This window comes from Rhipicephalus sanguineus, chromosome 4 (assembly GCF_013339695.2).
Source record: "Rhipicephalus sanguineus isolate Rsan-2018 chromosome 4, BIME_Rsan_1.4, whole genome shotgun sequence".
NCBI lineage: Eukaryota > Metazoa > Arthropoda > Arachnida > Ixodida > Ixodidae > Rhipicephalus > Rhipicephalus sanguineus.
This window is the reverse complement of record NC_051179.1, coordinates 8,162,690-8,174,755: the sequence shown is the minus strand read 5'-3', so window position 1 is coordinate 8,174,755 and position 12,066 is coordinate 8,162,690. Positions and strand designations below refer to the sequence as shown.

Sequence of the window (12,066 nt, the reverse complement as noted above, 5' to 3'; positions counted from 1 at the left end):
GCTTCCCTTCGATACTGCACATAGAAGCGTACGTCATGTTGCCTGGCAAGGTTTAAGGTTTATGATAATCACGTGTCATACAAAGGAGGATGTAGTTACAGCAAGCGATGACGGAGGAACAAAAACTTGACCACCGGAAATGTTCGAAAAATGGCGTTCTTTGTGACGTACCGCAGTACTACGTTTTAAGCAACATTTGGCGTTGAAATGTCATAATCGATTGTTTCCTTACTAAGGTGAGTTCCTTTGCGAACATGGTCATGTCGTTGCGATTTCTCAGGCTGTGTCAGTAAGGGAATAGTGGTCGTCGTGGTTAAAGGGACCGATAATCAATTTTTGTGGTGCCTATTTTCTTTAGGCCAACGGAAAGCTTACCGGTGAGAGTGTCTAATCACGGAATGGTAACGTGGAAAGCGCAGTGAAACATTTGTAATCAGAATTTTTCGATCTGAGGCGAATGTGAAGTCGTATACACAAGTGATAACACATGGTGCAAACAGTGAGTGCGAGAGCGGTTAGTGTTCGAGCGCGGCGGTTTGCTGCGCACGCGCGCACTCCGCGCGCATGCGCAGTGGCTCGACACGTTCCACTGGCTACTGCGAAGGCAGCGCCGCTTCTCACCGTGCAACTCTGTTCACCTGGTAAGCAGCACAAAATAGAGCGGGGATAGATAATAATGTACATAATGTAATTTTCAGGACTAATTATGGCGCGCATGACAGAATCGGACTACGTGACGACGTACAGCAAAGTGATCGACTCCATTATCAAGCTTCAAGGCTCTTCCGCTGGGCTACGCGACATACCGGTTTTTTGTTTGAAGTTTGAAGTTTGAAGTTTATTTATTTCATTATTTTTGTGGTACAAGTATTTACACTTTTGAACACGATTGAAAAATATCAGTCATGCTCACAAAGCGAAAAGGATACTGGATTTTGTCATCACATTTCACGGTCTTTTTATTTCTACCCGGACGTAATCACACGTCCTGGCCAGCTGTCGGTCCAGGGAACGAAGTCTGTGACGACCTGAGCTGTTTTATTCTCGCTGGAAATGGCGGCAGAATAGATATTTTTCCAGCACTAAGAGTTAAGAGTTATTACAAAAACAGCCATCTACATAAGCTTAATGCATGCTGGCAGCTTCAACCAATTGCACCCTCAGTTTCGCTCGCCCGTCTTGTTCGCTCGAAGCCTTGTTTCTACGCGCGTTCTCTGACATTTTGCAGAGAGCGTGCAGACACTGTAAAATCGAAAGAAATCGCGCCGACTAGCTTATGCACTGTGCAAAGGCTGACAGCGTCATACGTGGCTTTCGGCTGGTGGAGTGCTCGGGGCGCCAGGCGCTGTCACCGATATCCGACGGTCACGTGTCTGCTGCCGTTGTTGCCAACCGGGAGTAGCGTTAGCGTTCACAGAGGACATGTTTTCGCTTCTGTTCGACCGAAGGAGAGGTTTTCATAGTTGCCAGCCAAATGGAAATTTGGACAGGATTATGAACATGTGCACATAAATGAACGACAATCTCTGGACCACTAAATTATGTGAAAATTGCTTCGACAGACAGCTGTCACTGCGCGTATATTATTGGGCACGAAATTACCAACTCTGTTCCATCATATGTGCGAAGGCCTCATCAAAACGTTCTGATCGCGTTACAAAGTGGCGATATATTTTTGCTGCCGTGCTCTCACGGTCTTTGTGTGCAAATAAATTATCAGTATTTAGTCTAACGCTCTGTTCGGAGTAACGCCAACGTAAAGAAAGGATTTTTTTTGCTTCTTGTATTCACCGTTGCGTACTTACTGAGTTTTTTTCGTTGTGGATAGAAAGCCGCTGCGGAATGTTCGTCGACTGCGCTAAATTAATTTGCTTCACTCGGCAAATGCACCGACTGCAAGAACAGCGAGTTCCTTTCTTGGAAAAATGAGCGAGATGCGCCGATGAATTTTTTGCAACACCTTGAGAATATTTTAGAACAAGCACAGAACGTAGAGGTCCAAAAAAAACGGCAGGAAGTGGAAGATGGCAGCTTGCGATGCGCAAATCCGTAAACAGGGGGTGGGTGCTCGAGCCGACGTTTCGACAAGTGGACTTGTCTTCTTCAAGGCTGGAACTGATTTACTTATCAAGGCTGGAAATCAGTTCCAGCCTTGAAGAAGACAAGTCCACTTGTCGAAACGTCGGCTCGAGCACCCACCCCCTGTTTACGGATGTTTTCATAACGTAGAGGTGACGTTCATAAATTTCGTCGCAGTGGGAGAGCAATTTCAGCTGATAGAACAGGTACGCAGCACTGCATGCGCCACTTGGTTTAAGGCACAAGGTGAGATGCAAAATTCGTGGCTTCGCCAACGTATTCACAGGCGGCCTCGGAAGACCGCTTGTCGAAACGATGGCTCTTTGCACCTCTTGGGCAACATGTATATTATGTAACACATAAACTGACGATGCAGGTGCGTACAGACGGATTTATATCTTTTTATGTTCGACGCTTCTAGGTAATCTCCAATTTCTCTTCAGCTCCGAGCCAGGACCACTGATAATGACATGGGTTTTCCTGCGAGTTGAACAGATTTCGGCAATAAAGGTGTTGTGGGCTCTATTTACGAGACAAATATTGCCTAGTTATTTTGATTTACGCCGTCTAAGGTAAAATAAATTATTACAATTTGTTTGCCGGCGCGTGACACTAGGTGAACGAGAGCAGCGAACAATGGATGTTTATTGACTGGTACTGTTTGGTGTTTTCCGTTTGTAGGAAGGCCCTGCCGAAACGCTGGCGTTAGCCCTTGACGGCAATGTAAATAGCTATCTTGCGTACGCTTTCGAGGAGGTGAGTCGAATGGGCCGGAGCCTTCTTCTTATTTTCATCTCTTTTTGCTTAGTGAACACTAGCGCCATTGCGGTGATAGGCTGCGGCACGCGGGTACAGCAAGTCACTGTTATTGACAAGGTTGCCAATTTTATATGTGTTGAGCAAATGTCGACAGGTCGTGCTTAGCAGGCAAAAATAATGACAAGATCATATACGCGGCCGCAGAGAGATGAGACAAAGCTTTTGGGATGCTGCGTTGTAGAGGCCTGCAAGCTATTGTACATATGAAGGCCCGGAGGAAATGGCGTGTTAAAAATATTAGGACTATTTAATTGACGCAGCTAACTGGATTACAAATCAGAAGCCACTTAATGAAAAATGACCGGAGAAAGTGACTACAAGAAAGTAATTGCAGAGGAAGTCGTTGCACTTGTGTGACACTGAATTCCCTGTAACCGTCGAAGAAATTTGCGGACAAAGCTTGTCGACTCTCGTGCACTAGAGTCCCATCGTCCGACTACAAAAAGTAGGCTGAACAAGGAGATTAGGCAACTGGTTAAATGAACTGAATGATTTTACATCTCCGATTGCCGTGAATGTTGCGAAATTCCTTAGAGTAGACAGTCGCTGACCCAGTAGGCGATGAGTTTGCGCCATTCGCTCTTATGTCTGCTGATCTGTTTTGAGCCGTGTGCAGAATAACGAGATTCACCGAAGTTTGCGGCAAAACCGCGAGGGAAGAAATAGTAATAATGGTTGCGATGACATATGGTGATGTGATTTTTGAATGCTGCCTTTAACTGATAGACTGTTATGTTTGAAAGCGAGCCGAAGAATCATTGTACCCGCCTTCATGGAATTTTGCTGGTGAGGGCCGTGGTCTGATTCCAAGCTACACGCAATGAAGGAACGTTCGCCTACAGGGGGCTCGCTGAAGAAACCGCGGGCATCGAAAGAGCCATGCAGCGCAGCCTCTCGCATGAAGTTGCCTAGTTTTTTAGCGCCCGTAACTTGAAGACGACTGGTGTCTAGTCTGTCACGAAAACACATGGTCGTTTAGGCTTGTTGGTCACGAAACGTTTGCGTTTGTTCTCTTTGAAACCACGTAATACATTTTTGCTAGCTTCCTGCCATTTTTGCCTATAATACACACGTGTCAATATAAGATCAGCCTTTGTGACCTCTTGCTCACGCCGTTTCACTGCTTGTGGTATTTGGTGCAACTGTTTTCCAGTTAGGCTAGTTACTCTTTGAATTAGCTACTTGAAGACTTAGACGGAGTCAACGTCAATATCATTGGCCTTGTGAAGTCTGGAGAAGTGGGAAAGCACACTCACTGCAAACTAATGGACACGTCTTCGGCCACAGAGGGTTCCTTGAGAAGCGAGAATATGATCCGGTGCTTCTAATCCACAAATCTATTGCGGGCCACGTTGAACAGTTCTATGCCAGCAATGACATGGCAGCGTGCGTCGTGGTAAATCTGAATAAGGCGGAAAGTAATGCTCGGGCACGCTTCAACGTTCTGCCGCGAGAACGTCGAACAGTTATATGAGGATGGGGCAGTGTGAAAGGTACGAACCCAATGCACCATGAGAATGGGCGGCTTCAATGCAAAGAAGCGAGAAGGATCACAGCCAATCGGCAACTACGACGTCGAATATGGGAATAGCAGTGGAGAGACGTTAGTCGAATTCACAGGAAAGAATTGATACCGGAGAGGGAACACCTTCTAAAGAAAGCATAGAAATAAAAAAAACGACAGAGAAACAAGAATCGAAACAGAGAAGAGATAGGCTAAGTTAACTGTAGTGACCATAGGTTGGTAAGAATGACGATCACACTCAACCTGAAGGTCCGGGCCTCGCCTTCCCTGTTTTAAGAAGAGCGGTCAGGAGGCAACCGTGAGGTCGTGATCTTTTCCGCAGACAAGGAGAACGCGACTGGTGACAAAGCCGACTACTCCCGAAAAATCTTGGTGCTGTTAGAGGTCACGAGCACGTACGCGCCAGTTGACCGGGATCCGACGCCCAAGGTGCGAAAAGGCTTCCAGAAGCTCTTGGCGTATGTCTTGCGCATGGCCCCCACTGTACGAGAGTCACTGTATTTCACATTACTTTGTCAGAACGGTTCAGACCAGCTTTGTATGGCCAGCCCAAGGTTCACAAGCCGGGCGTCCGCATGCCCCCCTCCACAAGCTATCCTGCATCGTGTCATTTCGCCCTTTGAGGGACACAAAGCCTGTGACAATATTTTCGCTTCTTTTGCTGTCCCTCTTACGTATAAACGATATTATTAATATGCCACTAACTCCAGACATGGATTTATACGCCGATGATACGAACGTTTTTTCCTCTGGCAAAGATATGGATAGCTCAGAAAAGCAAGCGAACAGGTGGCTGCAGCACTTATCAATATTTTCAATATCAAATAAGTTTGAACTAAACCCAAAAAACAAAACAATAACAAAGTATGTTATTTTTCCGCCAAAAAATAAAAGGATACCCCGTGACATTCAAGTAAAATTTCGAGGAGATTTGTCTGAACGGGTCGCATGCCAAAAGTTTCTTGGTATTGTCTTTCACGAAACACTCGACTGGACATATCACATAAACAAGATTCGCACCGATCTGTCGCGCTCAATTGGAGTAATCGGGAAAATCCGATGTTTTTTGCCAATTTGGGTAACAAAGCAACTGTATTATTCTTCAGTATACTGGCGTATTCATTACTGTTTATTAATGCGGGGAACGACTACTAAAACAATCAAAGAAAACGTTTAAAACTACAGAAGATAGTACGGATAATCGAAGGTGTTCGACCTAGAACGCATTCTACTCCACTCTTTCACAAGCACTTCATATTAACGTTTGACTACATCTTATAAAAAATAGCGGCAATTATATACGATAAATTGAAATCTAACGTGGTGGCATTTCCCGATGCATATTCTCGATGCATATTCTCGCTGCAGTGACCAAATAATTTCAAAATTAACGTCTTCAGTGCCGTCGACACCTTTTTCGGTACTGCTGGCCTTTTAATAAAAAGAAATCTAATCCTGCCTGCATTTTATACACTTGCTAGGCAAGAAGTCGGAATTGCCAATCCTTGCCTAAGGGTCTAATTGGAGGGGACGTAACTATTAGTGCAACAAAATTATGCAATATGTTTTCAATGATTGTGAAAGCTGATGTCGAGGAGAATAAGTGGACAAAGTTTAAGAAATATAAAAAGATGTTTTTTAATTGTCGTATGAAGTTTCCATTGTTCGGTGTTTTCTTGAATTTAGCCCGCTCGTATCTCTTTACTGAAAATTTATGTAAATATAAAATTGGGCAGGTTGATATATAAGTGCGCGAGGAACTTAATGCGGAAGTTTCGTCGCTCTGCTACAAGGTTTTTTTTGAGATAAAGGCCTTCAAAGTAAAGGAAATAACGTTTCCTGAGCCAATGTTGAGGTTTTTTATAAAAACATCTACGCTACACATAAAAACTAAAAATACCTGAGCAGAAGCAAAAGCATGCATATATTTAGTTAAAGAACTTTCAACTACCTAACTTTAATATATTTTGTGCAATTCGTATGGAAAGTTGGCCAAAACAGCAGAGCGGATGAGCGCTCCACTCTACCTCTCCGTCATTATTGATTTCCTGTGCTTCGAAAAAATTTTTGGCGGCAAAACAAATTGCGGATCTCTTCTTTCCACTCATCAGGCAATAATATATAGAATCTTGAAATAAATTTAAGAGGTAGACCAGCCATCGTTGTTCGACCTTACGTGGAATCACCACCCTACAGTGTTTTCTTTTTTTTCTCAGAAAATACAGATTTTTTAATAAAAAATGCTATGACAGTCAGGCCCATGTCGTCTTGGCAAACGAACGCTACGCTGAGGCGGAAGAACTTTGCCGCACCTGAAGCTACGTTCAAATAAGTAATTAACAAAACTCGTTAATTAACTTTTCATTTATTACCTTAGGGCTGTTTGGGAGAGTTGTAAAGAGTGAGAATTTATGGCATGCCCATGTTTTAAGGAAATCGTGAAAACGCACGTAATTTGACACAATAATCACTGAAATTCAAGGCCTCGATCTAGGCGAAACCGAAACTGAGCGGACTGGGAGCGCAGGAAATCCGTCATCCCTGGAACGTCAGACCGGAAGCTCACGCGACAATTTTTAGAAAAAAAAAAGGCGCGTCGCAGCAGATTATGGTGAGGAAAAACGGCAAGTGGGCCCAAATACCCAAATGGGCCGCTTATTCTTTAAGTTTCGTGTGTAGTGCTTATGTTTTCTTTCGCGCGGTACCCAAGAAAACAGCAATTTCCACTTCTCTTTCACTGTAGAGCTTAAAACTAGGCGGCAGCCACTGCGGTGTCTTTTCTCGCAGAGAAACGAACGAGTTATTTGCACTTCTTTTGAGTTTAACAAGGAAACTGATCAGCACTAGCAAACGCAAAGATAAGCGGTCCAATTGGGCATTTCAGACGGCTTGCCGTTTTCCGGCCCATGTTCGGCCGTTTCCTCTGAAACTGCGCATACTTAGAAGTTGTGTTCAGTTTGTGCGCATGAAAACAATGTTGAATGGGGGGGGGGACCATGGTAACCACAGCAATTTGTCAAAAACAGCTGCATCACCAGAAGCGACTGAAATTGATCTTACGCAAGACAGCCGTCGGCAGGCGAGAAACCGTGATCTTGTTTCTTTTCTTACTTCCTGTTTGTTCATGAAGAATGCATAGATGGAAACATGTTCCACCGAGCCTGAAAGAGGCCTTTGGTTTTATCCGTCGCGAGTCAAAAGGGAGCCGGCCAAAGGAGCAGGTCTTCCAGGAGGGCGCATTGTTCCCGCCCTCCTGTCACGCCGCGAGCTGGAGCCTGTGACGCGGCAAATAATGCCCACGCTGACTCCACGATTGCCTCCGGCTCTGCAAACTCCTTTGTTCCTCGGGACGAGGGCGCCTGAAGCAGAGGTGGCAGCGTGCGCACCCGCAAAGGCTCACACACACTAACGCTCAGTGAAGGACTGGTACTAAAAAAAGTGCAATGTCTTGAAAGTATCTTGAAAGTACAGGGTAACTTCTTGTAATATTGTCTTCGTCATGATACGAAAATAGCGAGTCATCCAATGTGATTCACCTGAGGCATGCTTTGTCGCTGCTTCCTGCCGGCAAGAACGAAAATGCATGACGTGAGTTTAGCAAACTCTAGAGAAACTCACAAAAGTAAGCCAAGAGAATCGCAACCCATTTCGTCACTACACTCTTGGAAAAAATTTGGTAAACAGTAAATGTTTACCGGTTTCGAGCGTACTTTACTACCTTCGTGGCATCACTTTACTAGCCAGCAGCTAGTAAAGCTTGTAAATTTTGCCGTTACTAATCAGGCAGGCTTTCTTGGCGTTTTCACTAGGTAAGTCATCTATGTGTCGAGATGCTTCGCAGATGCCGTAGTGTATTATTTCGTAATTTTGACCGTCTTATGCAAACTTTAGACAAATTTTAATTTTCTGGATTATGTTAGAATAACAGTTTCGTGCCATGCGATGGCACACATACGCAAACAGTAGGGTGCGAGATTATGGGCAGAAAACGTCGATCATTCCTTTAAATTCTCAGTCACAGTTTCATGGCCTGGTGTCCACGCCAACGCCCGAGCATAGGCCAACCGGGGGGCGCACAACGACGGGGAACCAAACACAGTCACTAGACGCTATGGGGCAATTCTAGAACATCAAAGAGCCCTGAGGAGGATTTACCCTCCTCCCCACAAAGACCTCAGTAAAGAGCAGTTGGTTGCCTGGAGACAGCTGCAGACTAATACATACTCAAATCTCAGTCTACTTAACAAAATCTATCCGACTACATACGACAACAAATGCCCGCTATGCGGGGAACATGCAACACTTTATCATGTTACATGGGCCTGCCAACACTCAAAGGATGTGCCAATAAACAACACACCAACACCGGAGCAGTGGGAGGCTGCGCTGTCCTGCTCGAAGCCTGAAGAACAGCTCAAGCTGATCGACAGAGCGCGCAAGATGGCAAAGGCCACAGGGGCCCTGGACTGAGGGCTCCACCTTCGCCGGGAGAATTTCTTTGCACCAATAAAGGTTTTCATTCATTCATTCCTCTAAATTCTGTGGCTGCTAACCGGTGCAAGGTCTGTTATACCAAAGTAGGCACATAAGTAGCCGCCAGGCCGCCTTCTGAGTAGATGTTACGGGAAACAAAACACATAGGCAATAATAAAAAAGAAGTAAAGGGGAAACAGAAGGTCGCGTTCGTGTTAATACTTGAAACTCTGTGTGGTCCGTATCAGTTTCATGTGTGAGTTGTGATGTGTGCTGATTACATGAAGTAATTAGCGATTATGATTAGGGTAACAGGGCAATGCTGTAGCGTCTAATTTTTTTTACTTAATCTTATATATTCTTTTGTCATAGAATCAACTTGATAAGATAATATACACGGCACATATAAACCAAATATGCGTACACCTCTTGTTGGGTAAATATTGTCCACTAGTGTTAGTAGGGTACTGAGTGCGGTTACTAACAACACAGTAAGCAAACCCACAGTTTCAGATGGTACTTTTCGCTAACTACGTGGTGGATTTCACTAACCGGCATTTTACTGCCTTCACTTGCTACGAGGTTAGTGCTTTTTGTGACATGTAAACGTTTAGCAATTAGTTAGTCAATAGGCCGACTTTTTTTTAAGAGTGTACGTTGTCTTTGGAAAAAGGCGGCACCTGGACAAGCGCTGGTCACATCTGGACTTCTTATCATGTTGCACAACGCGGAATTTCTTAAGTCCTCGGGCATCCTGACACCCTGCAAACAGGGTGTCGGATAAGCAGTGGGCATCGTTCTGCAACTTGGCAGATTTATACACTACCGAGAACGTGTCCTCTTGTAATCGTAATGCCCGACAGCCGAGCCTTCCGATGGGCCCTTAAGTGTTGACAGCCCGCAGAGCGTCTGTGACGACTGCGAACGGGCGTCCATATAGTCCCGGACGGAATTTGGCGACAGCTCAGCCGGCTTTCCACTGTCAGTCATTCTTTACATTGTTTCTATTCTCAGCTCAGGAATGGAATGATTCTTTTCTGACAGAGCGTAAGCTATCACACGGTTTGTGTCATTCTGTATTTGAGAATATTTGCTGACCTTGTCTGCCTCTGTCACGTCTTTGCCGCTTTTAGACACAGGGTTAGCACGTTTTGCATGCATCCGTGGGTGACTGCACTCGCGATGAAAGTTCATACCTGGCTGTCATCTTAACTGATCGACCGCTGAGCTTCTGCTCGCAGACGTGCTAACTTGTTAGTTGTACATTGTGCGCCTGCTTGTACATGGTGCGCGTGCAGTACCGTGAGGTAAAAAGTGATGTTTGCTAGCATTGGCGTCCCACCTGTAGTGCTTGCTGACGCGCTCGCACAAAGCGAGCCAATCTTCTACGCCATCGTTGTCCGTGCCGCAAAATGTACCGGGGTCAACAAGATGGCAGGGGATCGCGGGTCACGGAGCTGACTCTCGGAGATCCAGAGCTGGCTCGTTTTAAGCCTCGCGACCTCCGCACACACACACACACACAAAAAAAATGTTACGGGGACCACTTATTTGGCAGACGTCAGCCTTCAAGGTTATATACGCTGCGCACAGGGCTGCAGGCCTGTGCGCAGCGTATTACGAGATTATGACTGTAAAATCTTCTTCGGGTATTTTTTCTGTGGTATACCCCCCTCCCAAATGTGCCATGTGTAACTTTCTTACGTTTCTAGACACTTTCCTGTCGTGGGTCAATGAAAATGGTTACAGTCTTACTATCGGGGGTGACCTAAATATTGATATGCTAACTTCCAGCCCCCAACGTTTGAACTTTGCAATATCACGGAATCAAACGCATTTAAAAATGTTATAAAACACCCCATTCGATTTCATGCCGAATCCTGCACACTTATCGATGTAATTATAACAAATAGCACAAGTGCACCTGTTTGCTTGGGTGTCCTTAAGACACATATTAGCGACCATTTACCTGTTTATTCAATTTTAGGTCAAAAGAGACATCAAATTCGGGATGCAAAGCCACTGCCTACACCATTCCGGTACATATGTCGTAGAACAATTGATATGTTGGCTACATATATATCCAAGATAAAATGGGACGCTGTTTTCCGTGAAACTGATGCAGACACATCGTATAATGTTTTCATCGAAAGTTTTTGTGAGGCCTACAACAAGTGCCTGCCGCTCAAAACAAAACGCAGACCACGCAAGGCAAGAAAGGCTTGGATTACTTCGGAATGCCTTCAAGCTATAAAAGTAAAAAATGCACTTTACCGGAAATTTCTAAAATCTAGAGACAAAGAAGACTTCAAGACATTTAAAAAACATAGAAATACTACAAACTCTTTATTAAGGAAAAGCAAACTTGAATATTTAGCAACCTTTTCAGCCATGAAAAAACCAAAACATCCGAAGCCATCTGGAAAAAGTTAAACACGTTACTCCACCCATACTCGGATGATAGCACATAGCCGACTAAAATCACTGTAGATAACCACGTTCTCACTGGTGTTGACCTTGCTGAAGCCTTCCATAAATTCTTTACCTCTATTGGAGAGAGCTCGCACGACAATAATTTTCCGCGATTCATGGGTTCGCAAGTAGGCGAAAGTGCATTTCTATTTCCAGTGACTACACAGGAGGTTACGGCTGATTTCATGTCACTGAAGAATAGCAGGTGTTTTGACGTAGACGGCCTAGAAATCCGTCCAGTTAAGCATGTTATTCATGTTATATCTCCTATTTTAGAATACACCATTGACTTAATCTTCTCATTGGGTACGTTTCCTAGTCGTCTTCAGATAGCCAAAGTTTCTATTATTTTCAAAGGTGGTGACAAAAATAGCATGACCAATTACAGACCAATTTCTGTCTTACATGTATTTTCTAAAGTAAGTGAAAAGTTGTTACATAAACGAATAGTGTCATTCTTGACCAAGCACCACATTATGACGCCTTTTCAATTTGGTTTCACGAAGCAGCGCTCAACGGAAACTGGTCTACTAATGCAAGAAGAAATCATACTCGATGCATTTGAAAAGAAAATATATACACTTAGAATTTTTGTAGATTTCTCAAAAGCATTTGACAGAATCAACCACATTACATTAATTAAAAAACTAGAACACTATGGTTTCCGGGGGAACTTTATAAATGACATAAAAACCTAT

The 12,066-nt window shown here is 44.3% G+C and overlaps 1 protein-coding gene across 5 annotated transcripts in view; it reads left to right on the top strand.

Annotated features, from left to right (window-relative positions):
* LOC119389336 (RNA-binding protein Musashi homolog Rbp6) overlaps window positions 1–12,066 on the top strand; it is a 705,926-nt gene that overhangs the window by 214,845 nt on the left and 479,015 nt on the right. For 2 of the 5 annotated variants that reach the window (XM_049414390.1, XM_049414393.1), the window contains exon 6: window positions 2,761–2,835. The exons of the other annotated variants lie outside the window; for them this stretch is intronic. In XM_049414390.1, the coding sequence (XP_049270347.1) occupies window positions 2,761–2,835 (75 nt within the window). The remainder of the gene's footprint in view (window positions 1–2,760; window positions 2,836–12,066) is intronic. 5 annotated transcript variants of the gene reach the window in all.